Source organism: Akanthomyces muscarius, chromosome 2 (genome assembly GCF_028009165.1).
Source record: "Akanthomyces muscarius strain Ve6 chromosome 2, whole genome shotgun sequence".
In the NCBI taxonomy this organism is placed as follows: Eukaryota; Fungi; Ascomycota; class Sordariomycetes; order Hypocreales; family Cordycipitaceae; genus Akanthomyces; species Akanthomyces muscarius.
Genome location: NC_079242.1, coordinates 3,560,747 through 3,585,768, shown reverse-complemented (window position 1 = coordinate 3,585,768; position 25,022 = coordinate 3,560,747). Strand labels below are relative to the sequence as shown.

The window sequence follows — 25,022 nt, the reverse complement described above, 5'->3', positions numbered from 1 at the left end:
CCTACCTCAGCAGCGCGAACCCCCCCATTTCATTCGCCGGCAGCCCCCGGCAGCCCCCAGCAGCCCCTCTGCGGCGCTCTTGCCGACCTCCCAACGGCGATACTCGACAACACTCTACACTCCCCGGCAGGCAACATTTCGGCGCCCCTCCCAACCACCAGCAAACAACACCAAGGGACCACAGTTAGCCTTAATCATCCGGCAATCGCATATCTTTAACCGCGTTGTTTCAGAGGGACAAAGAGAGGCCCTGCGGTCGTTGAAACATCGGCCTGGCGTCTGAGCCACTCACCGTGATGGATCCGAACCCCAATGTCTCGTATGCCAGCTCGGCCTTTGGTTCCACGGCTGCCTCGTCGATTGCGTCCACATCACCAGCTGCCCATGTCTCCGGCAGTCCATCCACATCCACCGCAGCCCCTGCTGCGCCCGCAAAACCGGCCATCAAGCGGAGAGCTGCCATCGCCTGCCGCGCGTGAGTCCACCTGGCCAGGCCCATTGCCGAGACCACTGCACTCTTTGCGTTGTTTGCTAACCGCTCCCGACATATGTATAGCTGCCGACGCCTGAGGAGAAAATGCGTCCATGACAGGGGGAAGCCGCCTTGTAAATCATGCAGAGAAACCGGCCCGGAAGCCGCCAGAGAGTGGTGAGTCGCATTAGCGTACACCGTCATGATACACGACGAGAAATATTGGCCGCTGATATACCCCCACCAACTACAGCGAGTTCCCGTCCCGTGGACAGCCTGACCTTGACCGTGACTATCGCCACCCTCGCACGAGGGCTGAGCGGCCCAAGAGTGCCGCCGTCAGAGCAAAGCGCCCAGAAGAGCCTCCTGCTGACTCGTGGGACGGCTTGCCGCCTCTAGACGAGCTCATTGATGGTGTCAATCGTTTTACCCGCTACTACTTTCAGCTTGGCTTCCTTCCCAAGAGGCAGTACCCTGAAAAGCTCCGCATGAGCCATAAATCGTGCAACTTATTTCTCTTGCTGAGTATACTGAGCGTCTCCGCCCGAATGACCCCGGCTTTACGCACCAGATACGGCACCGGCGTCAGGGCCGCCGAGTTCTTCATGGACCGTGCCTCTTCGATAGCACAGGAGCAGGTCTATGCTGAGCCTTCTTTAGAGCGGTGCCAGGCATTTTACTTGCTCAGCATTGCCCAGCACGGAAGTGGTTTGAGAAATCATAGCTATGTAAGATGCCTCACGGCCACCCTCGCTCGGCGCAAAATGCTAACACAACACAGATGAACATGGGTGTCGCTATCCGCATGGCTACTCTCATGATGCTGCATCGAGAGGAGACGTACAAGCTTAACAACCCGACTCCAGAAGCAATCATGGTGGCCGAGTCTGCCCGTCGCACCATTTGGATGCTGCACAGCCAGGACAATCTGCATTCCGGCCCAGTTTCACCTGTAGCGTTATCCGCTTTCGATATTACCACCCTCCTACCATGCGATGAAGACGACTTTGCCAATGGTGTCTTGCCAGCTTCTCGCGCTGCACTAGCCGGAACACAACCGGCCAAGGATAATCCTGCTCTCATTTCTGACAGAAATCGCTCTCTCTTTGCCACTCTCATGCAGATACACAATCTCTGGGGAACTGTGGGACGGCGTGCTGTATATGATAGTCGCAGTTTGAAGCCATGGGACTCCGACAGCCAGTTCTCGAAAATGGCCACAACCCTGCGCGAGTGGGAACGTTCTCTTCCGCCTAGCCACTTATTTAGCCACGAGCTGCTGCGACGATACAAAAGCGTAGGAGAGGACTTGGCTTACCTATGTGTCACAATGATGACGAGACTGTGCAATATTGTGCTTCGGCGCCCCTATCTCGTCGATTTGATACAGCGTAAAGAGACGCGACAGCAAGCCTTTTTCTCGACCCTGTCTTTGGACCTATTTCGCAATGTTCATGGGCTCTACCAACAAATTGAGGCTCAATTTACAGACCGCACACCCGACGAAAGCGTTGGTGCCCAGATCGCCACCTTTTGTGTCTATAGCTGCGGCTTATTTTCTACATACCTTTGCAAATACCCGGAAATCTGCCCTGATGCCTCTATCGCGGAAAAGGGCCCCGCCATGCTGAACAGAACAATCAATATTCTCAACGAGAGCAAAGAGGTCTGGCCACTGGCAAGTCGCTGGGCGGAATCCTTGGAAAATTTCCACAACAATCCCAAGGCTACGCTATTAACAACCGAGGGAAGTATGGATGAGGGGAAGGACCCCATTCCACGAGCTATCCATCCTCTGCCGCCCCCCATTTCCAAATCTGCCGAATCTGTGGCTGCTGTTGCGGCCATGCCCGATAGAGCACTGCCTGTGCCCGGCACACAGCCAGGTTCCGCACCCTCCGCGGTGATGGGCGCTCTTCGCAATGACCAGATTCAAAGCTCACTAGGCCCTGGCACTCACGGACAGGCACCAGGCAATCAGCTCTACACCAACCAGATAAGCCAGCCGCACTCACCACCACTACAGCAACACCAACCGCCGCAAAATCGCTCCTATCTCAGCCAATACCAGACCAGCCAATCCCCGCAACCGCGGGCAGACGTGCAACCTGCCCCGCTTCAATTTGGCAACCAGCCTCAGCATAACCCGGCATCGACACTTCGACCCGTAGCCAGTCCAGTCAGCAACATCCCCGGCACATTGGGTCAGCCATTGCTCAGTGCGGCCGACTTGGCATCGCGTTGGCCACTTGGCGGTGCTGGTGTTCTATCACCCCCTGTTCCTACCAACCCGAGTCGCCGGCCGCAGCAGCCTGACGGAGTGGGCATGCTGGTCCCAGGCTTTGCCAACTTGACCCCGCAGCAGCAAGGACCGTTCATGGAAAATAACTTGATGCCATTGGGCGCCAATGTGGCTGACCTCTCTTCACAGCAGCCCCTGCTGATGGATGGCTTTGAGAATGAGCTGCTCTTCCAATTCGATGGCGAGCACGATGCTCACATGAGCTTGCCGTTTGATCAGTGGCAGCCGACCAACATCTACACGTATTCGCCGTACGACCTCACCATGGACACTGGCTCGTAGGACGATACAGCTGAATATGAATACGATATTCGCCGCTCCTTTCCTCCCTTTTCTACTTTTGTTAGGTATAGATAGACAATTGCCTGGAGTCGGGGCGTTGGATTGCCCCTTTACGGTGTATATGGCATTGCTATTCCGAGCTGCGGCGTACATAATTATAGACATGCTCATGTTCAGTATAATTACCTGAATAAATTGCCTTGTATTCCGCTGCCAATCTGCAGTTTGCAACGTCCAAGTGAGAGGCGAGTACTCGCGCCGACTGACATACCACCAGGTGCCCAACGAGAAATTAGGCCTGCCTACAGCGTTCACAGCATGCCGCTCCCCGGCTGTGGGTTCATAGGTCAGAATTAAGTGGCGACAATGAGATCACTTGATTCTCTAGTCTAGATATCTGCTGCTGTTCTTGTTTTCTTGTTTCTTAAGTCCTCAAATTCATACCTCATGGGAGCAACCCCAGCCATGAAACAAGACAAGTTGCAAAAGAACAGAGTATATCGTATCCATCGTTCCTCCTTCGGCTTTCCAGGACTTGCTGTTCCAATCCCGGAACCATCACCATCAATAAACAATAAATAAAGGGGGGGGGGGGGAAAACATTGAAAACTTTGAGAAAAGATGCCTGGAAACAGAAAAGAGCCTCTTTGTGAACAACCAGAATTAAAATGGACAAAAAAGGAATGGGGAGAAAAACACAAATTGTCCAGCCGCCAGTACTCCCTTGAAAAAAAAACTCTTTTGTGATATCCTTCTCTACATGACTTTTTGAAATTGACTGGCCCGAGTCAAAAGCTCGCGGGGCAGACATACATGAACCATCTCTATTCCTTCGATAATGCGGGACTGCTGCACTTAAAAAAAAACATATAAAAGTAAATGGGGGTCAGGGGAAAATGGGGAAAAATTGGGTTGTATTTTGGGGAGAAAAAAGAATAGAAATTCTAATGACGTGATATGTAATGAGATAAGGTATTGGTGATGCGTCGTGACAAGGGGGGTATTGCTTCAAGGTAAATGTTGTGTCAAGGGGGTCTATATACACGTGAAAGGCGTTGGCGATCGTGGGCTATGCAGTGATGTGAAGTGGGGAAGGGAGGGGATTCGCCGTGGTGTTTCAACCTCGGAGAGTAGATTGTGGTGGCAACCTAAGAGGACATGGCATTCTGACCACCGGCAAGCTGGCGCTTGACTTGCTCACGAGCCCAGCGAGCAGTCTCGATGGTGCGAGGAGAGAAGTCGCGGTTGCTCTTGGTTTCCTTGATCATAGTGGTTACCCAGTTCTGACGGAAAGCGTCGACCAGCTCGCCATTGGGGTAGGCATCGGCAAGATCACTATATATGTTAGTTCTGTGTCCAGTGAAAATATGGCAGACGACTTACCCAATGACGCCCATGCACGAGCGCAGCAGACCTTCGCTCTTCGTGGAGTCACTAGCAATCACACCGAGGAGCTGGAAGATGGTGGGCACATATTGCTGCAGGGCTTGGGCTAAAAGCAGTCGGTTAGTATGTTGCTTGCTTTGTGCTTTTGATTTTGGCGTACTCTTGTTGCTGGACTTCATGGCACCAATGATGCCGCCCCAGGCATCTGTGATACCCTCACGGAGCGAAATGACATAGTCGAACATCTCGTAGGGACCCTCAGGAGTAGCCGTAACGGTGGCGGCCTGCTCGAGAACCTGAGCAACCACGGAGAGATAGGTCTCGAAGTGGCCCGTAATGGCAGCAGCAATATCGCCAAAGCACTGGAGAATAGCGGGTTTGAACTGGTTGCCAAGAGTTGGGCTCTACAGACTGGTTAGAATGGCAATGTCACGTAATGGGATTGTTTCACATACTCTCAGGTTGTTGAGAAGGTAGTTCATAAAGTTGTCGCAGAACGGTTGGCTCTGCTCGCCCAGGGATCGGGTAATGTCGCTGACCAGGCCAATAGCCATGGAGCAGAGACTAGCCTCTTCTTGGTTGCCAAGAGCGTTGTAAAGGAAGGGAGCAAAGGCCTCCATATACTTGACAAAGTCCTCCTCGATGGCGGTGGAGAGAGCGCTGATGACAGCAAAGACGGCCTCGGGGACGCTCGACTTGCCACCGACGGTGCTGAGGATCTGAAGAAGAACCTGCATGATGCGGTCACCGAGGGGAGCAATCTCTCTCTCCAAGCGGGCGACAATGGCTTGCAGAACAGTGCAGAGACTGTTTTGCATTTCCTCCAGAGTAATCTTGTCTTCGACACTAACGACCTGCTGCTGCAGGGGAACAGTCTCCTCCAGGCGCTTAATGATGACGTCAGAGAGCGAAGCGACGGATTGCATGCTCTCAGTGGCAGAGTTCTGGACAAAAACGTTGAGGACTTCGTAAGCGGCACTGCGAACGGCGGTGTCGGCATCTTGGCGGGCGGTGAGGTCGAGAAGCGAGCTGACGGCGTTGTTGAAGTGAGGAGTAATGGGGTTGGCAGAGACACCAAAGTCGCCGGCGAAACGTTCGGCCAAGTTCATGAGAGCCCAGCAGCAAGAGGGAGCCATCTTGGCGTTGCTGAGGAGACCCTTGAACAGAGACTCGATGAGTGTGGGAAGGTGGTTCTGGGGGTCAATAGCCTCCGAACAAGCTTCGGTAACACGGCCTAGAGCATAGGCGGTGGAGTCTCGGACCTGGAGGGACGGGTCCTCCATCATTGAGATGAGGATAGGCAGGGCCTGCTTGACGATGGGGTCAAGGACCTTCTCGTCGGGTCCCTCCATAATGGCACCAAAGGCCGAAACGGCAGCATCACGGTGGTGCCAGTCTTCAGCACGGAGATTGGTCTCGACAAACTGCAGAACCGGGGCGATGATGGTAGCACCGACGGCCTGAGAGTAGAGTTGCAGACACTGGTAGGCGGCTCTGGACACGTTGTATTCGTCGTCGGTGGCGTCTTCGTCTTGCTTGGTCAGGAGTTGCAGGAGAACGGGGATGACCTCGGGGGCGGCAACACGGGCAAAGTTGTAGAAGGGGCGGGCCTGCTCGGAGCTCTCGACCTGGGCGTTGTCATCCTCGATGGAAATCTCCTCTTCGCAGACGGTGCTCCAGAATTCGACAGCCAGCTTGGCGACGTCTTCATCCTCAGACTTCATGCCGAGGATGGTGAGACCGAAGAGAGCCTTTTCCATGTAGAAACGCATGTTCTCGTAGTAGAGGGCCATGATTCTGTTGAGACAGCCAAAGGCGCCCTGCTGGATGCGGGCGTCGGAGGCCTGGGTGGCCTCGCAGACAACCTGCATGATGTAGTTTCGCTCGCCTTCATGCTTGAAGTTGTTGTGAACGAATTCGAGGGAGTCGCTCAGGGCGGTGATGGCGGCGAGTCGGACTTCTTGGTTGGTCTCCTCCTTGCGAGCACCCTGCACGACGGCGGTGAGGATGGCATTGGAGTGCTGGCCGAGGGAGAGACGGAGGTCTTGATCTTGGCTCTCGCAAATGTAACCGATGGTTGTCAGGGATGCTTGTTTTTGGTGGTCAGCACCTTCGCTAATGTTCTTGACGAGAGCGGGCATAAGCTCGGCCCATTGGTTTCGGGGCAGCTCGATGGCGGCGATGGAAGAAATGACCTGGGCGGCAGCGTTGCCAGCCTGCGCGTTGGAGGAGGCGAGGGTCTGGAGGGTCAGCTCCTTGACGCGGTTCTTGGTGTCATCGTCTGTTTGCTGGAGCCACTTGGCCTGGAGCTCCTGGTGGCGGGCAAAATCTCTGGTTGTGAAGGCGTTCTTGAGAGCGATACCGGCGGCAGCTCGGATGGAGCCTTGTGCCTGTTCGTTGGCGAGTTCCTGGACGAGGGTCGCGAGGTAGAGAGGCTGTCGAGAGCGGTGAGCATGTGACTGGGCAGAGACAGGCGTGCAGGGCGTGCAGAGCGTCGTTGAGGGGTAGCTGGAGGGCCGTTACTTACAAAGTTGCTCTCGGCAGCTTGAGTGAGCTGCTGCTCGGCCGCACTTCGCAGTGTCGCATCTATCGAGAGGGAGTCGAGTTAGAAAATGATCGTTTGGAGCGCGCGCAGGGGGCGGTCGGGGGCGTGATGGCGGCCGTCCTGGGAGCCTGCGTTTCGCACATGGAGGGGGGGCCACAACATACCAGGCGACAGCGAGTTGGCGAGCACTTGGTTGATTTCGGCGCTCGACATGATGGCAAGATGTGAAGAAAGTCGTCATGCGGCTTCAAAAGAAAAAGTCCTCTATTACGGCAGACAGGCGAGGAGAAAAAGGAATGGTGGGGAGAAGTCAAGAGTAAATGAAGGAAGCAGGAAAAAAAGAGAACGGGACGCCCAAAGCGGAATTGGGGGGTTGATGGTGCAGCAGGAGGAGAGCGAGGATGGCAGTGGAAAGCTGGGGCGAGGCAAGGCATTAACGCTGGACGCAGCCAGGGCGGAGGAGGTACCTGACACAGTCTGCCCTTTTGCGGGAATTTCACAGCCAACTCTGCCGCTGATGCAAGTACCGTTTCCACTTTGCACCGTAGCGAGATGCAGCGCAGTTTCGCTGCGACACACACTGACAGGGCGCTGCGGGTTGGGTGTTTAGGGGGCGTTTACAGGGCATCCAGCACCTCGGGCACCGCTATTTTCACGTCAATTACAGGTCGCAGAAGCTAATCGAAGGGCGACAAGGAAAAAAAGCTAAAACTTGCTGTCTCCCAGACAGACCCAAAACCGCTGGACGGGGCGTCGCGGAGACAACGTCGACGGCAGAACGCGCGCGGGCAGGGCAAAAGTACGGGCTGCAGCAGGTTGAAAGTCGGTGGAAATGAAGCTGCTGACTATTTTCGACACCGGTGAGAAAGAAGCAAAGTCTGGTCCAGGGAGCCTGCCTTGTCCAACACCTCTCCTTAATTTTGGGGTCGGCAGAACAGCTGCATTAAAATGAGGCGCGGCAGGGCAGGGCAGCAGAGGCGACGTAATAATTCCACAGGCTTCGACAGGCTGTCAGGGCAGATGCTACAGGCAAAGTACCTAGGTTCGGTACTGTAGGTACCAGCACCACGTACGTGCAACGGTACAAGTACCCCAGAGAAAGCTGGGCAAAGCTGGCACGCCGCCGCGTTGGCCCGTGGCGCAGGGGCCCTCCAAACAAAACACTGCACGCTGCAAGCCTTGCCAGGGCACCACCATCCGCTTTGTGCCCACGCGACGCTCTCCCGATTTGCTTCACGGGCTGTTCCTAGATCTACGATGCATCTCCTTGATCCCCAACAGCATAATTTTTCCTCTTGTCCAAGAAATACGGCCGACACGCCTTTTCCGAGGTCTTTGACCTTTGTTGTTGAACTGGAAATTGCAATGTCAACAATCAATGAGGGGCACAGCGGGACCTCTCCGGGCAACCAGACGCCAGACCGGGCCTTGTCAGACAACGCGCTCTTCCTCGCACTGTAGATTCTGTGCGCGTCGCCGTGGCACAACCGGCACAGTGGCGGCTAGAAACTGCCACCGTACGTGAAGGGCCAGAGTGGACAAGGGTTCAAGCACAAGTGCGGTGCACTCTTCACACTGTACGCCACACCTGAGCACAGTGCACGCTGCCAGTGCAGAGTGTGCATGCGCCGTCGTGCACAGCATTAATCCTGCACTAGCCCATCGTGCACCGCGATCAGCCTAATGCCAGCCACGCCTTGCACATCTGCTTGTGGCAGTTTAGACCAGCTTGCCTATTCAAGCACACGATTTCGCGACTACACATCTGCTCGCCTACCAAGAACCTCGTCGTTTTTCACTTTCGTATGATACCTTGTCTTCATATATTCGCTAAATCAATGCTTTTAATGCACCATCTAAAATGTCAAATCACCGCCCTATCCTCCCCTTCACGCGACTCAAGGCGAATAAGGAGGCGGTGGATCGTCGTCGTCCTCCAGGTATGGCTCCTCGTCATTTCGCCATTCCTCCCACTCCTCCTCCGGAATAACGATCGGTTCCGGCGTTGCTATTGTGTCCCATGCTCCCTGCCGCCTCCGTCCTTCCTCCGTGTCGCGATTTGTCGGTTCCTCCATCCACGCAGTGACCGTTACCCAGCGCCACCCGTACTCGTATGGTACTTGAATCCACACGTAGTTGTGTTGGCATTCCCTGCAAGGTTCGTCCACGAGTTGCATGTATACAATCTCCTCTCTTGGACGGGTACAGTAGCCCTGGCACCGACGTCCGCAATACTCGACTGCATACATTACATCCTCGGAGTGCTCGCATATGAACATGGCGTGGTGAAATAGTCTTCTGCACATGTTTCCCTGTATTTGCGCAACGTAGATATGATCAGCCAAATGATTTATCGCGACCTTTTGTAACCCAGTCGCTGGAATACTGTGCCCGATTTTGTACAACACAGCAACTGTAACCGCTGTGTGAGGTTTTTGTTTTCGGCTATGCGCGGGCATTGGCTGGCATGGACTGTCAAGATACTATGGTAGGCAAGAGTCAAGAACCTGAGATGTGTTGATGTTTCCATTTATATATCTGAGAACAAGAAAGAAACAAGGCGCCATGTGGCACCATGCTCGACAGTATCACGAAGCTGCGGTGGCGCTCGCGTGATCACCCGATGCGCAGTCCTACCGTGACTGAGTGCATAGCTTCCTAGCCTCTCGTCACTAGATACTGTATTAGTCCCGCAATCTGGTCTGCTTTCAAAGTGACAGCTGTCCATCAGGCATCACAGCCTGCCGGACGCCTCACGCCATACACGCCGAGTAGTACGGCGCTCAGTCCGATAACGGCTGTCGCTTTGCACGTTGTCTCAAGCAATCAGAGTTTCCGGGCGAAAATCTAGACAAGCAAAATCAACGAATAACTGGAATTGGGATAACGCACCTATACCTCTTCGAACCCTAGCCATACAGGTCTTCTTACACAGTTTCGCTCAGCTTCACCCACATCGGGTTGCCATTTTCGTCTAGCTCACAGTCCCATTCAGGTAGGCATCGTGTACAAGGTACACTACAAGTTCCGCGGTAATATTTGGAGGCCTTGACGCTGCAGTTTGGGGCCGCCGGGCAAGGAACGTCAATGTTCGCCCTTCGACTGTGCTCGCAGACCGTATACTTGACGACAACCCTCCTGCGGAGACACATTGCGAATGATAATCAATGCTTTGTAAAGGCCAAAATAAATGTCTCGGGTGATGGCGTGGGTGCGTTGAGAGCTGGGAGAAGTTGTGGATGTTGAAGAATTTTTCGTCGAAGGTGAGGGAACGTGCTCTGTTATATGTTTCAATGACTGTGCTTTGTCTACAAAGTTTATACTAGATTTCGAGATCGCACTACTATTTTGACAAAGAGAGAGATCGGTTTGTTGCTACCAATGGCTTTTGATGGGGTGTGGGTTGAGTTGCTTTTTGTTGTGGTACACACTTGTGTTTGTGCTCATACTCAAGATGGCAGGATACAAAGAACAGCATCACGGCACCGAGGCTGCCTGATTTGAGTGCCATTCATTTTTCTTTCTGCTGGATAGCCATAAAACACGGTGGTCATCATAATACAAAAAGCAGCCTTTTTACAACATTTAATCGGGGCTGGAAGAGAGGGTTTAGAAGACATTACGAGACATGGTAGCACCATGCACCCGCGCGCATAAGTGGTTACAGGTGGACGGGCTCCTACGTACGGCCCGTAAGTAATATGCGTAAGCAATATAAATTTTCCTTCGCTTCTTGTGCGTTACCACGCGTTTCTGATATCCTGGCGTAGTGGTAAATGCAACACTGCCCTCGAGTCTAGCTGAGGCCGGGCCGTGTTGGTTGTTCACACTACCGGTGACACCGACGCCGAATCGCCTTGTTCCAACTCCAATCCTGTGCCTCCAGATAATGGTGCGTTGACCTGAGTCGATCCCAGCAAAGCCTTTCATTGACAGAGGTCTGATGCGTCGCTGTGCATCGGCGACCTTCGACTGGTGCAGAGTCACGCGAAGCGCGCTCCTACGGCGGTCGACTACATGACGCCATCGCCGACTATCACAAACGGCACAATTTACAGCCATTAAATCCACCGCAGCAGAGAAATAGCATCTTAAGCGCTGAAAGAGCCGATTACAGACGAACTCAGCGCTGAGAACACTTATACTTTTCGCTTCCATGGCGGAAGGCCTGGCCTGTTGGGAGATGCGCTTTTGCTCTGTCGCGCACTTACACTGAAACGCCATCATGTATGTAAGGATGGAACACTTAGCGGAGGTGCTATAGCTTACCCGCTGGGATTCTTCCCCAACGGAAAGAATGACGAAAAACGTGTGCTGTTAAATGACAGCCGCACTCAGTGAGGCAAGACACTTGGCTCCATCATGATCCTCGAGTCAAGGACAGCCACTGTGCGAGAACCTGAGCGATACGCTCTCCAACTCTTTTGCAGACATGTACCGATTTGATTTCTGTTAGAACTTGGACTGCGAACTAAAATCGTCTGTGTTAAACAAACCATTTCTCTCTTCTTCAATTTTGAAACAAGACTGGCAGGAGTCTCACAATTGTGATGCAGGTTACAAATGCTAAATGAAACAGCTAAAACTGCAAACTCACCATGAATATGCCCAGATATTTAACCTTTCTTCACGTCTGACGGCCATTTTTCTTTACGAAATGGAAGTCTAAACTTTTCCCAGGGCTTCCGGATATCAGATTCCCCATGATCAAACGCGATCGGCGTCTGTGCCGACCACTTCCCCTTTCCATTCTTGTCCATGAGTAGGAACCAATGGCTAGTCTGCTTGCACGACAAGCAAGGCTCATTCAAGTCTTGAATCTCGGTTTTCCACTCGGCGAAGTCAACTGGACAGTAAAATTGGCTGGGCTTGTAGGAGTTGGCGATTTTGCAAGGCGGGCCGACCATGCGGGCGGGAGCCACGGTCGAGTGGCCGCACATTTTGTAGTTGTAGTAGAGCTTGAGCGTTTGGCACATTTTGGCCGGAGCTCAGAGTGATGTTGTGTAAGATGTTGTGTAAGACTCATCGTGGCCGCGAGAGGCTTCGGCGTATAAATAGTGTTTATTGGCATGCACTGTCCTAATCTTTTACTCTTTGATTCTTTCATTGTACCGCGAAAGCTACGGCAGGATGCTACCGAAGTAAAAACCTACCAAGACCAATGAGTTACATAGACCCTTTGAAAGGAGGCGACATTCAACAAAGAAATACTTCAACTAGGCATACTTGTAAGAGCATCATTCAATTGAATATTGGCTTAATGGAACCGACAGTCTTCCTCCACCGGACTTGCCCCTCCTTGTCTGTGTATTCGACCCAGGATCGATCCATCCTACACGCCTTGCACGGGACGGGTAGTTTAGTAGGAGCAATGAGCGGGTTCTCAGGACCCTCCCACAAATTACCACAGGTTTCCCAGTCCGATTGCTCCCGCGCCTTGAGGCATCGCCGGACGACAGAGGTCGTGGATTTGCGAGGGTGTCCGCATCGGTGCTCGACGTAGTTTGGGACTTGTTCGCACATTCTGTGCCCTTTCGCTACTTTCCTTCCAAGAAGGCGTATATGCCGTTGATCTCGATAAGAAATAGGGCAAATGCGTCTTGTGGTGCTTTTCTTGAAAGGGATGCAGGGCAGTGGCGGTGCTGGCAAAGACGGGAGATGGGATAGCTTACCTCAACCAACATTTAGGCAGAAAGAATCCCGTGCGCAGACGGGAAGAAAGAAACCTGAAATAAAGAAAAGAAAGCGACAGAATCCGTTTTTGACCCAAGCTCCCGGCGCTCCAATGTAACCATCGCACAATCACAGCAGCCCAAGTAGCACATGAAGCAGCGTCTACCGAGATGCATCGCGACATCGGCCTGGATGAGGCGTATGTTTTGGCTTAAATCAACCAGTAGGAATATAATTGTGTGGTATCTATAAAATCTTGGAAGCCACCCAATGAACGCAATGTCAGCCATTCTCGTCGCTAATAGTCAATTTTTGTCCCGAGATATACACCCCGTCCTCTGTCCATTTTTCTCGTAAAGGAACCTAGTAACACAAGTTAGCATACATCTCTCTCATCACGCTGCAATGTCACCACTTACTACCCCCGACCTCATGACGTGCCTCTTCCGCCCTCTCAGCCGCATCCTGCCAGATGCTGCAGCACCACAGCGCCACCAGCGCATCCACCTCCTTCCTCGGCATCGCCTTCATCAAGATCAACCGCTGCTGCTCGTCCGCCGCGTCCTCAATCGCGACTGTCTCGTCGCCGTCCGCCGCCACCCACTGGGAGCGGTCCTTGGTCCGGCGGAGCGCAAACAGCGGCGGCTTGTGCTCCGCGAAGCGCGCCTGGCTTGTCGTCGCAACGCTTACGGGCACCGCGGTGAAGCCCGCGGCGAACCCCCCGTGGCGCGACTTGGAGAGCCCGACGTGGCCGAGCGTCCGCCGGGACGACATGCTGTGGATGTAGTACTCGGGTGCGTCGGAGTTGGAGCGCGAACGGGAGAAGCCGATGCGCGGCTGCTTGACGGTGCGCCGGAGGTCGTAGAGGTGGCGGCGGCGGCTCTTGACAGTCGGCGCGCCGTCAGAGGAGGCGGCGCTGATGACTTGGTCTACACGCTGGAACTCGACCTTTTCGGTCGACTTGGTGAGTGTGGCGACGGCGCGGTTCAATTCGTAGGCGGCGGGGGAATAGGCCGTCTCTGCGTGGATTGCCTGTCCGGCGAGAATGAATATTGTCGGTTCGACAGTGGGATCGTCCAGGACGTCATCATGGGAACGGACTTGGTATGGTGGTGCTGCGTTGGGGGTCGCCTCGTAGGGAGGCAGAGTATCGTGCTCCGTCTTGTTTTCCATTTTTAATTCTTAGTTGCTACCGTTAAGCTTGGATCCGACCTTGGCGGTGCTGAAAAGAAAAACGCCCTGGATGTAGTCTGCTATTTAAGTTTTGGCCAGGGCGTTGCAGTAGAGCTCTGCCGTTGTCATGTCTTGGCAGGCAACTTATAAGCTGGGCCGAGGACACCGGGGGCGCAACTGCAGGGCTTAGCAGGGCGTGGAGGGTCCAGCTAGTTACGGGGCGGGCGACGAGAAACCACAGGGATCATGGGCCTTAGAAGGAAAGCTGTTTATAAGAAGACGATTGAGTTCTCCAGATTGATGGGGCGTCGGCGACCGAAGAGGCTTAATAGCTCGCAGGGCCTAGCGTGGCTTAGGCGTCTGGTGACGTTTTCAGTTTACCGATTTCTCAAATCATTTACTACTCTACAAAACACCGACGGAAAGTAATGATAGAAAATCACTCTTCACTAAATTGGAGGTCGCTAAGCAACGTCCTTTTCAGGCGACACACCCAGGTTCAGAATTACCTAAGCAGCCGGCCTTGTCTTGCGGCTCCAGATGCCTTGCTCATCCACGGTCCAATCGTAGCGACTGACGCAGCGGGTGCATGGAAAAGGGTACCATCTCTCACCGATGCAACGGCGCCGCCGGATCACGCCGCAGTTCCTACAGTCATCGGGCTGGGTCGAATCAAAGTCGCGCTCGACGCATCCGCATATATAACTGGTCGACGTGAAGAGCTCTTTGCACATGTTTCAGCTTGGCTCGCGACGGGTGCTGTATAAGTGTTAGTTCCGTGGCTCTCGGCTAGCTGCTGTAGATGCTTACAAAACAGAGGATGTAAAGATGAACGGTCCACTTGTCAGGGAGAGGTTTCTTCTTGAAGCAAAATGCAACTTTTCGATTTTTAAACCCAGCTATATGTTTATTTGTGTTAAATATTGTTTCATTTTTGCAGTGTTGTCGCGCACAAGATCGTTACGGGAGTTGCCAGGACGGGTACTTGCGGTACGGGATCTTGCCGGCGGTTTTACATTGGTAGTATCAGGACTCTGTCAGACTATGAGTGCCTGCGAACCAATATTACAATGAAATTGGGGTTCTGTCCTCGCTGCAATCTGAGCCCACGGAAGCCGCCACCATAATAGACTAGATAGTGCTGGAATCCGCTTGCCGCTCTATATATATTAATTCTGTACCTAGCGACTGCAGTGGTGAGTACCCTATACAAACGCATGACTATATGATTTGTAACACCATGCTTCGAGCTACCAGAAATCCACAGCTGAGTAACAGTATGATTCGTGTGATGCTACGTAGTCAAAACAAAACGGTGAGTGTTCCAATACAGAACCATTGGGAAGTGGGCGGCAAAGGCCTTCTTTTTGGAAGAACACAGGGACAATGACGGCACACAAAATAAAAATAAAAAAATAGGCCAATACTTGGAAAATGTACGAGATTAGTAGACAGCAAACAGCAAACCCATAGAGTAAATGCTTGGGTGTATTGTCAGCTGTACTCATTAATGCTAGTAGATGATAACCTTTCAATCACAACTTAGATGCTACAGTATATAGAACGAAAACTGAAAAAAATGTTGCATTTTTTTTCCCACAACTAGCAAATCAGCGGGTATATCCATGTTCCAACCTAAAATATCCCAGCCAAACATCCCAGCCAAACATCCAGACCAAAGGTTCCACGTGAAGGAGGCGATGGGCAGCACTGCCATGCGGACATCTGGACTAACTTGGGGCTCATCCACCAGTGCCAAGAGCGCTGATCCGGTCTGACGTCTCTTGGTGTGCTCTCTTTTTTCCCTTGAGATTCTGAGTGCGCAGAGCAATGTTTGTTCAACATTCGCTCATCTCGTCCATCGCCTCGAGCAGTTGTGTCCAGCATGACGCCTGGTCGACCCTGCCAACGAACGTTTGAATATCTGAAATGGTCAGCTAGGCTCCTCAAAAGCCCAGGCAAGCCAATTTCCATTCCTTCAAGCTCGTCGACCCTGGTTAGAAACTTTTTGAAACTCTGAAACTGTCACCTGTGCTCCTCAAAAGCCCAAATAAGCCAATTTCCGTTCCATCAAGCTACCGTTAGCATCAGCCCTCCGAGCGTCCGGCGCAGCCAGCTTGCCGAGCAGACATCTCGGCCAAGACCTGCGCTCGCCGATCCGGCAAGGGCTTCCCAGCCACGACCGAAAACTGCCCTCCAGCGCCTACCCACAGAAACACCTGCTCCTCCAGCTGCTTCCCCTTGAACCTCACGCACTTCGCCGAGTGCACGTCCTCCTCGTTTCCCTGGCCGAGCTGGCCCTCCGATCCAAAACCCGTCGCGAAGACCATGTTCTGCCTGTTGATGAACAGGGTGTGATCCGTGCCGCATGCTACGTGCGTCACGGCGCCTATGGTCGGGATACGCGCCGGCACGAGGCAGATGCGCGCCTTTCCGCGCTCATCGGACCGAATGTAGCGCTTGTCTGCCAGCAGCTCGGCGGGGAGCTCGATGCCTATCTGGCCACCGTCCAGACGGCCCCAGACATAGCAGTCGCCGTTCTTCGTGACTGCGGCAGAGTGGTGCGCGCCGCCGGCAAGCTGCGTCACTTGCTTGCCGCACAGCGCGGGGATCTTCACGGGCGCGGGAAGAAGCGCCTCGTCGCTCCCGGCAGTCTTGACGTCGCCGGCCTCGCCGAAGCTGTTCAGGCCCCAGCCCCAGACGTTGTCGCTCTTGTCCACGGCGAAGCAGTGGTACTCGCCGCAGGCAATGTACACGGCCTTTCCGCGGCAGATGCGCACAATCTGCGGGCGGAGGGTGTCCTGGTGGCGGCCAAACAGGCGGCGGCCAAATTGGTTCTGGTGGCCGCACCCCCAGCCCCAGATGTTGCCCTTCACGTCAAGAGCAAGAGCGTGATTGGCGCCGCACGCAATCTGGGTAATCTTTTCCAGCCCTTGGATGAGCAAGGGCGTGGGCTGCTTCTTGATGAGCGCGCCAGTCTCAGAATACCCAAACCTTTCGTTGCCTTCGGGATCCTGAAATAAAGTAAGAATAGAGAATAAAAGGAAGTTGAAAAGTGTGGAACATACTCTGAAGGTGCCCCAGCCATAGACCAGTCCAGTGCTGGTCAGAGCAAGGCTGCAGCTGTCCCCCGCAGCGACACTCACGAGCGTCGTCTCAGCGCCAAAGTGCTCAGACGCAATCGCCGTGGGAGTCGACTCGAGGGGATTCAGCTCGCCCTCGGAATCGTCCGACTCGGCATCCACATCGCGAAGGCCGTCATCCCAGTCCGTGTTCCTCCCCAGAGCGTCGTTGTCGTTCACGCCCCAGGTCACGACCTTGTTGTCCGCTGTCAAGGCCACCGTGTGCATACCACCGCATGCAATTGTCGTTACATGCAGGGCCGAATCCTCAGTGGGATCCAAAAAGAAGTTTTTGCGCGGTCGAAGCGCTCCAGTGTCCTTTGGGCCCAGCCCCAATTCACCATTTTCGCCACCACCGAAGACAAAGACATTAACCGTCTCGGTGGCACGTTGGTTGATGACAGGGGGGGAGGGCGCTTCGGCCTTCCTCGCGCGGCTCGTCTTGGCCCTCTTCGCTGGCCGGGCTTCTTGCACCGGCTGCGCTGAGCCTTGACGGCCCTCAGTTCCACTGGGCACCGCCTTTCGCTTCCGAGAAGGGGGAATTGGTGCGTGGGCTTCTGAGGCCGTCTTTCTACTCCGCTTCGCAGAAGTGTTCTGCTTCGAGGAGGTAGCCTTCGACTTGGCTACAAGATTGTTAGAAAGCGAAGCACACAAACTTTTAATACAGAGAGTTACATACCTTTCTTTGGCGCCGTCACCTTTCGTGACACTCTCTCACTAGGGCCAGGCGTTGGGGAAAGAAGGCGCGAATCCATCATGAAAAAGCTCTGACAAGTATCAATTGAAGGATATGTAGTGATAGTTCGTTGTGTCAGGAGTTGATGTCTCTTCTGGAAAAATGCGAGAGGGAGGGCTCTGGAGTGAGCCTCTCTTTATACACCACTGCTTCCAATGAGTGCACGTGCGCTGCTGTGCGAGGCAAGGTGTATTGTGTTTGTGTAAAGTCGCACCGGCGCTTAAAAATCGACCATGAACAATGTATTGGTTCCTATAGGATCTGGGTACCTGAACTTGTCCTGCTGTGGTTGTCTTGCGTTCTACACAGGGGTTTGTTGTGCTTTGGTTCATCTTCGTGCGCGTCGACCTGGCGCGCCAACAAATGTTTACCCTTGTCCCACGATATCACAGTCGTATGCCGTGTATGCACGGCAATAACAAGAAACGGAATTGGATTTTTGTGCAGATCACATATGCACAAACACTCTTCTTGTTAATTGAGAACTCGCACGCCCGCGGCCAACGCTGGTGGCTGTTGCCAGATATCCTCTTCCTTACAATGCACTGGAACAGACTAAAGCGGAGGAAACGAGGGCTGCTCTTCCGTATCTACGTGATAAAGCAGAATCTGAAATGCTTATCAAACGAGTAAGGTTCTCTTGTATGGAGTGAAGCTAAGCGGTGGCGCTTGGAGAAAGTACTAGGAGGATAAATAGTAATTGGTGCTCACTCTGAAGAAAACAACTTGGAACTTGCCACTTGGCCTCCTATTGTTTGCGCTTCCCGACACTCGCTAGAATTAGAAGCGCAAGAAAGCCGTTACTGTCGAGGCGCTCTACGACCGTTGCGTTCCCATTGCCCTCCTATCCATTTGTTATCTTCCTCCTAGAGCGATAAAACAGACGTGAACGTGGCCATAGTGCCTCATCTGAATCAGGAAACACGAGCATTAGGTTGAAAGTATTCTCGAGCGTTACTCAGTACTTTCTCCCTCAAACATGTAGGCATGATATGCAGGCACCCCTGCCTGCTGTAGCCTCCGCACAGCGCTTCCTTCGGCCGAAGACAGCCCTGTCGAAAGGAAATTGAGAGCAACCAGCTACCGTGATCAACTTAACCACATCTCTAAAGACCGGCGAGAGTTGCTCTGCGAAATACCCGTCGAAACCAAAATTTACAGCGGCGAAATGGCTGGTTCCTGGTATGAACGATCTGGGTAGAAGTGCTCAGAAAGATCAGGGGTGGGCGCTTCGCCACACCCACAAGGCTGACGCTCTGCATGAAAAGCAACAAGGCAGACTGTGAGGATTATTGATGCTGCCGCCTGCACATGCGGGGCATGGAGGCAGCCTGTTGAATTGACCAACTTCTAACATCCATCACCATCTTATTGCCTGCCTGTGTGTGCAACGATGTCTTCAAAGGCAAATGAAGATCTGGCACGATTGACCGAGCTCAGTCGAAGATACCGCATCGTGTTCAGTGCCGACCCAAGCCAGGTTCAGGTTCACAAGTGCCATGAGAAGTCAATCGAAGCCGTGTTCGAACTTGGTAGTAAAAGATTTGCCTCCTACGCCAGTATTCCGGAAATTGCTGAAAGCGATCCATGGAAAGCAACAGCAAAGAGCCTAGCTCAGATGCTGGTCGAAAAGGCAGAGCGCTGCCGACAGCGAAACGAGAGCTGTTGGAGGTTTGCGTGTGAGCCTCTTGTCTTTGCCAGACTGTCTGGCGATGTTGTCTGGTGAGTTTTGCGGGCGCATCGCCAATTTCCGAGTGTCGAACTGACAAGAAAATAAAGTCGCAACTGTCGCAAGCGCGTATGGCGATCGGAAATTGAAGTCTGTCGTACTAGTGGTAACTCAACATCTGCTGAGAACCTTGCGAAGCGGCAGAATGCTCGAGAGCCCTGTCGGTGCCCCCGTGTAGCACGGAGCCATGATTTGTCAGTCCTGATCCCCAGAGCCGAGTATTTGGCGTTTGCTGACCGTTCTGCGATTGTAGGAATGAGGCGGTCGGCCTCAATCGCATGTTCTGCCATCGCGAAGATGAGGAGGTGCACTTTGAAAAGGATCTCGCAAAACAACTACGAAAAGAGTTGCAGAAGCCTGATGCTATATACGGGCTCCGAAGAACAAGAAATATTGAAAACTTGCTGTACGACTCACGAAAAAGGATGCTGGATGAAGACGACGACCCTCGTCAGCTTCACGAGTTGCTGGAGCCATCGCCGTCCGATAATGCCATAAGTCCTACCGGAGACCCGCTCCTCTACCCATTCTTGGTAATTGAAGCCAAATCTGGACAGGCTCAAAAGGACTGGCACTCTATCAACATGCAAACAGCGTTTCCGATAAGAGCCTTTCTTCAAATACAAGCTCGGCTCCAACACACCGCTGATCCCCGCGGCAGTTTCGGGCCGTTGGTTTGGTTCTTCTCGTATAAAGGTGAAGACTGGAGGCTTTCGATGGCATTTATGCAAGAAACAACCACGGAAGAAAACCGAATAGGAGATGTCATCTATGTGAGCCATGCCTGTCCCCGCTATTCCCGAACTTCATAACTCATATTTTATAGAAAGTGGTTGATGTTTGGAGAGGCTCCATCCTGACGCTCGATGGTTCCCTCCAGCTTCTACTGTTGGTAGATTACATATTCGATTGGGCACGAGATAACTATAGACCCAACATAATTCGACTCTTGCGAGGCCTCGCAAACGGTGAAAATGACGCAGCCAGCATGAGTTACGCCGATACGGATATATACTCAACACGTAGGGAAAATACTGTTCCCATACTGAACGAAGAATATGAACGTCAGACATTTATGGACCGTTTGTCGATGAAAAAACAATTCGCCCAGCTGGATACAGATGACTGTGCTATCCGTCATGCTGCCCTGTCAGAGACACGTTATCGCTGCCTGTATCTCACTGAGGATACGTATGATCTTTTTCTGAGGTCCACAACCGCCTCACCAGAGCATGCAGCCAAGCTACGGAACAGTCTCTGCCGACAAATTATAGATCCCGTTTTGGTCCATGCAAAGACGCTCGAAAATCTGGAGCAGACATGGACAGGTAACTGTCGACTGTCTGGCTCAAGAGACTCTCTCTTTTACGTCAGTTTGTCATTTTCGACTTTTTTGTCTGCCACTTGGGATGTCATCCGCGAGATCCATGTCATAGCCTTTGCTCAATCACTGATAGGGAAATTCTACCCGAACTGCGGGACGTTAGCGACAGAGACTGAGGACAATATGATGCTGGACATCGTGCAGTCACTGCGGAATGTTTCAATGGCGACTCAACTTGCGGCGGCAATTTCGCGTCATTGCTTTGTCATACACGACCAGTTTCACGCAGCGTTCTCGCCCTCGGAGATGTCGGCCGTGAGCGACATAGTCGGAACACAGCTAAAGGACACGGATGTCTCCGTGGCAGCAGCGGACAAAGGCGACAGAGGGAGACAGGCGTGTGAGCATTGCGAGAGAGAATTTTACGGTGTTCCACATTCATGTGGCCCGCATTCTATCTCGAGATTCTATCTCAGGGATGCAATTGAGTACATATATCGGGCATGCAAGAAGGGCTCCACTGAGCCAGAAGAACCTTTTTTGAGAAGATCTGAAAGGCTCGATCAAGTCCAGCATACGGGTCTTGATACAGGAAGCCCAACCAGCGCGGAGGCTGATACAATAGAAGCTTCTGAAGACGGCTATGTCTTGATCTGGTCATACAAAACTATTCGAGCGACGGAAAAGTCAAAAGCCAACATTTGTGTTTACGTCATTACAGAGAAAATGGCAGCTCCAGAGCGACCAGAGCTTATGGAGAAAACAAGACGGGCTTTTGAGACGGTTGATGTGTATCACACAGCCCGACAGATCGACAAGAGGAACTTCACGGCGGCCATCTTGAGCCCTGGTGGCAGTGTCTGGAATTTGAGCAACACATACGGCGTCTACTCCCTGGGTTATGAATTCTACGCGTTCTTTTTTAGAGAATGCCATATGCCAGAGTACCCAGTCATGCAGGGGTCGGCTCGTACCCGCCACGAAACCGGGCGCTACGTGTGGCAGCGCAACCTGAGCCCAGGATCGGAAGCAACACTGCAAGGTGCGAAGCACAGTGTTTTTATACAGTTTCAAGTTTTGGTGCAGGAGCTGTCCTTTTGGTCTGCCAAAGCCGTGGCCAAGAGCGAGGCCGGCATCGACTGTTGCAGGTTGTGCGGAGTCGAAGACCCAGCCCGAGAACCGGGGGGTGATCAGCCAAACCTGTGTAGCACATGCTACTATATCCGGTTTCCGAAGAGAAGGGGCAAATGGGACCCCGATTTTAGCGTTCGCTCGCTAGTCTGGGCGCATCTCCTGCGCCAGCTGAAGGCGTCACGAAGCTGCAGCGAGCACTACTCCCACCTCAGAGACCCTGCCATGCTCGTCCACGGAGACCCAGACAATGCTGATGTCAAGGGTGGGCTTTCTTTGCTGGAGACTTGTGCCGAGTTTCGAAGACCATTTCGAGATCTGCGTGCGCTGATCAGTGAGTGGTTCTTATTCCAAGCCTTTGTGAAAGACGGCAGGCGCAGCAAGGTACCAGCGCGGGTACCTTTTCCTATGCGCAGGGACGACAGCGGGAAGTTGCGATTGCGAAGAGAGCAGTGGCAAGAAGTGGCGGAAGAGACAGAGGATAGGGGCAGCAAAGCACAGAAACGAAAGAGAAGAAATGGAAGAGAAAGCAGTGGCAGGAGACTCAAGGAGGCAAAAAGCCACACCGGTGAGGAATAAAGCTAAATAGGTTTTCTTTTCTTTTTTCTTTTCAGGAGCTGAAGACATTTTTGTCTTGGCACGCGCGGGTGATCTTATAGTTTCATGAATGCCATTCCTTTTCTATTGCATTTTTCTACTATTGTTCCCTTTGCCGAGGATTTCATTGTAAAGCTTCAATGGCCTCTGCCTACAGCAGCTTCAACAGAACCGTAACTTAAATGCATTCATCAAAACAAACTAGGGCTATCCTTGATTTCCATGTTATATATTTGCTTTCCAAAGCCATGCAGTCATAAGTTCATCCATCATTCAATCTCAGTAATAGTACCCCCCTCGCGGCCGCCGCTCATCAATCGACACCTCCAGGTCCCGAAAGTGCTCGTCCAAGTACCCCGACGACCGGCGGCGCCTCCGCTGCAACGGCCGCTGAGGGTGGTGATGGTGGTGGTGCGTGTCGCGATCAATCTCGATGTCAAGCTCAATCTCGCGCGACGAGTGGTCGTGCACTTTACGTCGACGCGAGCGGCGTAGGTCCTCTGACAAATCCATGAGTTCTGTCACAGCGTCCTATGTTGCGTCTTAGTAAACCTGATGCTGTCCAGAGGGTTGGCGTAGAAGACTTACCGATGGCAGAAACATTTGGATATAAAAATAGTGCTTCGACTCCTCAAACGGATACCCCAGCCTCTCAATCGCCTCCCTCGAGACCAAGCTCCGCGACACCTCGGTCCACGTATCCCTCGGCGCCACCACCTTTGGCCGCGACTTGCTCCTGTGCCTCCTCCGCCTCTCAATGTCAATCTCCGTGTCGCGATCCACCACCGCCACGCTCAGCCTCCGCTCCCGGCTCTGGCTCTCATGCTTGTGCTTCTTCTTCAGAATCGGCACCAGCGCGCCCGCGCTCGCGCCGCCTTCAAACTTGGTCTGCCGCTCGCCGCTGTACTTGCTCCACGTGGTGTCCGTCCGCCCGCCGCCGATGCCGTCCATGCGCACGCGCTCCGTCCCCGGCGGCACGTCGACGAGCTCCCAGTCGCGGGTGGCGCCGCCGCGGGCCTCGCCCATGCGGCCGCGGGCGTCGATGCGCGAGGCAATGTAGTCGCCCTCGGAGGAGCGGCCCATCATGGACCGCGTGCGGCGCGGGGGCCGGCCGGCGTCCACGCGCAGACGGGTGTTGCTGCTGTTGCTGCTCTCGTCGTAGTAGTCGTCGTCGTGGTAGTGCCGGTGGCGGGAGCGGCTGCGGGAGCGCTTGCGGATGTCGACGTCGGTGTGGTGCTTGTCGAGGTGGATGTCAATGTCCGTCTCGCGGACGTCGTCGTGCGCGCGGTGCGGCCGCGGCGGCGGCGGCAGCGGACTGGGCTGCCGGGCTCGAATGACGCCTATTTACACGTTTAGTTCATCGGCCTTTTGAAATGTCCCGTCGACCTAAACTTCGTTCGCATCAACCTACCGTGATCGATGTCTGTATAGTGCGTTATCACCTCCCTCTCAATTGTCGGTGCTTTAATCACCGCTGGCTGCGGCAGCGGCGACGGCGACCGTTCCGGCGACCGACCCCTCTCCCGCTCAACGATGCGAATGTGCTCGTGGTCCACGACATCATCGTCATCGTCATCCGGCGAGCTGCTCCTCTCGCGTCTGCGCTCCACGAACCGCACCGTCGGGCTCGGCGAGCGAACGACGCGCCTCCGCACGGGGCTCACCGTGCGCTCCGTTTGCACAATCCGCGTGCGGGAGCGCTCTCTCCCGTGCGGCGGGGGCGACTCGCTGCGCGCGCGCCGCACCATGCGCTCCTCGACGATGCGCTGGTGCGGCGGCGAGGGGCTGCGGTGCCGGTCAAAGGACTCGACCTCGCGCCGGCGCAGCACCATGGGGCCCGGCTCGCCGCGGCGCGCGCCCTCGCGGAGGAAGGCAGGCGTGCGGTCGCGGTGCTGGTCAATGTAGACGTCGTGCTCGCGATCTCGCTCCATGACGCGGACCTGGTCGCCGCCGCCGCCGCGGCTGCTGCGGGGAGGCTGCGACATGTAGTCGGCCTCTTCAAAGTCTGTCGTTCTCCTATACGACATTTCTTTTCCAACTGTTTTTACCCGCTTGGCGTGCCCCTTCCTCTGTCAAGTCTCAGATTCCTCGATGCGAGGTTCTCCCTCAAAATTGTCTCTGTTGGTGAGCGATCGACCCTGAGGTGACGTAACGGCGTTTTCCGTCCCGCGTCGGGCCGCTATGGCGGGGTCGCAAGGTAACGACTGTCTGTGGTGTTGATGCCAAAGCGAGGCTGCCAGGACGAGAAAATGTAGCAGCACGCTTGCGAGAGAAAGAGAATGAGAAAGTGTCTTTTATTTTAAACGCTCGCAGTGTATGAATCAAACAAAAAAATTGTGTGAGCGCTTAAGCCTCGTGGTGGAGAGTGGTCACTGGTCAGGCCTCTTGTGCCTGGGGGACTAGCTCACTGGTGGTGGTCGTAAAGCTATTGAAGGTTCAGGTGGGGCAAAAAGGCAAAAAGCGGTGAGTCTTGACCGCATATGCAATGCATATGCAATGGACGTACTGTGCGCTTGTCGGAAAGCTCATCTGCATACGCCATGCATATGC

General features: G+C 53.7%; 8 protein-coding genes across 9 annotated transcripts; 3 read left to right on the top strand and 5 right to left on the bottom strand.

Annotated features, from left to right (window-relative positions):
* Nucleotides 1–296: 296 nt before the first annotated feature.
* Nucleotides 297–3,056, top strand: LMH87_004313 (uncharacterized protein; the record flags this gene model as incomplete). Its single annotated transcript, XM_056195512.1, has 4 exons — nucleotides 297–475; nucleotides 557–649; nucleotides 726–1,200; nucleotides 1,254–3,056. 4 exons carry the CDS (start codon nucleotides 297–299, stop codon nucleotides 3,054–3,056), a joined length of 2,550 nt encoding a protein of 849 aa, XP_056049134.1.
* A 1,148-nt stretch (nucleotides 3,057–4,204) lies between these two features.
* On the bottom strand, nucleotides 4,205–7,200 carry LMH87_004312 (uncharacterized protein; the record flags this gene model as incomplete). The annotated part of the gene is made up of 6 exons (XM_056195511.1): nucleotides 4,205–4,391; nucleotides 4,440–4,548; nucleotides 4,603–4,846; nucleotides 4,898–6,877; nucleotides 6,970–7,028; nucleotides 7,152–7,200. The coding sequence occupies 6 exons, from the start codon at nucleotides 7,198–7,200 to the stop codon at nucleotides 4,205–4,207; spliced, it is 2,628 nt and encodes an 875-aa protein (XP_056049133.1).
* Nucleotides 7,201–11,603: 4,403 nt separating this feature from the next.
* LMH87_004311 (uncharacterized protein) lies at nucleotides 11,604–11,963 on the bottom strand (the record flags this gene model as incomplete). The annotated part of the gene is made up of 1 exon (XM_056195510.1): nucleotides 11,604–11,963. One exon carries the CDS (start codon nucleotides 11,961–11,963, stop codon nucleotides 11,604–11,606), a length of 360 nt encoding a protein of 119 aa, XP_056049132.1.
* A 995-nt stretch (nucleotides 11,964–12,958) lies between these two features.
* Nucleotides 12,959–13,833, bottom strand: LMH87_004310 (uncharacterized protein; the record flags this gene model as incomplete). Its single annotated transcript, XM_056195509.1, has 3 exons — nucleotides 12,959–13,023; nucleotides 13,080–13,692; nucleotides 13,762–13,833. 3 exons carry the CDS (start codon nucleotides 13,831–13,833, stop codon nucleotides 12,959–12,961), a joined length of 750 nt encoding a protein of 249 aa, XP_056049131.1.
* Nucleotides 13,834–14,079: 246 nt separating this feature from the next.
* Nucleotides 14,080–14,659, top strand: LMH87_004309 (uncharacterized protein; the record flags this gene model as incomplete). 2 transcript variants are annotated; one of them, XM_056195507.1, is made up of 5 exons in its annotated part: nucleotides 14,080–14,258; nucleotides 14,318–14,330; nucleotides 14,404–14,432; nucleotides 14,575–14,602; nucleotides 14,651–14,659. In XM_056195507.1, 5 exons carry the CDS (start codon nucleotides 14,080–14,082, stop codon nucleotides 14,657–14,659), a joined length of 258 nt encoding a protein of 85 aa, XP_056049129.1. The 2 variants fall into 2 exon arrangements, with proteins under 2 accessions (XP_056049129.1, XP_056049130.1); XM_056195508.1 differs by adding an exon at nucleotides 14,488–14,510 and having other exon boundaries at nucleotides 14,318–14,432.
* Nucleotides 14,660–15,920: 1,261 nt separating this feature from the next.
* On the bottom strand, nucleotides 15,921–17,183 carry LMH87_004308 (uncharacterized protein; the record flags this gene model as incomplete). Its single annotated transcript, XM_056195506.1, has 2 exons — nucleotides 15,921–16,847; nucleotides 16,902–17,183. The coding sequence occupies 2 exons, from the start codon at nucleotides 17,181–17,183 to the stop codon at nucleotides 15,921–15,923; spliced, it is 1,209 nt and encodes a 402-aa protein (XP_056049128.1).
* Nucleotides 17,184–19,084: 1,901 nt separating this feature from the next.
* Nucleotides 19,085–20,920, top strand: LMH87_004307 (uncharacterized protein; the record flags this gene model as incomplete). Its single annotated transcript, XM_056195504.1, has 7 exons — nucleotides 19,085–19,223; nucleotides 19,287–19,413; nucleotides 19,471–19,614; nucleotides 19,674–20,193; nucleotides 20,247–20,308; nucleotides 20,739–20,789; nucleotides 20,878–20,920. The coding sequence occupies 7 exons, from the start codon at nucleotides 19,085–19,087 to the stop codon at nucleotides 20,918–20,920; spliced, it is 1,086 nt and encodes a 361-aa protein (XP_056049127.1).
* A 1,831-nt stretch (nucleotides 20,921–22,751) lies between these two features.
* LMH87_004306 (uncharacterized protein) lies at nucleotides 22,752–24,499 on the bottom strand (the record flags this gene model as incomplete). The annotated part of the gene is made up of 3 exons (XM_056195503.1): nucleotides 22,752–23,003; nucleotides 23,061–23,812; nucleotides 23,884–24,499. 3 exons carry the CDS (start codon nucleotides 24,497–24,499, stop codon nucleotides 22,752–22,754), a joined length of 1,620 nt encoding a protein of 539 aa, XP_056049126.1.
* Between the last annotated feature and the right edge of the window lie 523 nt (nucleotides 24,500–25,022).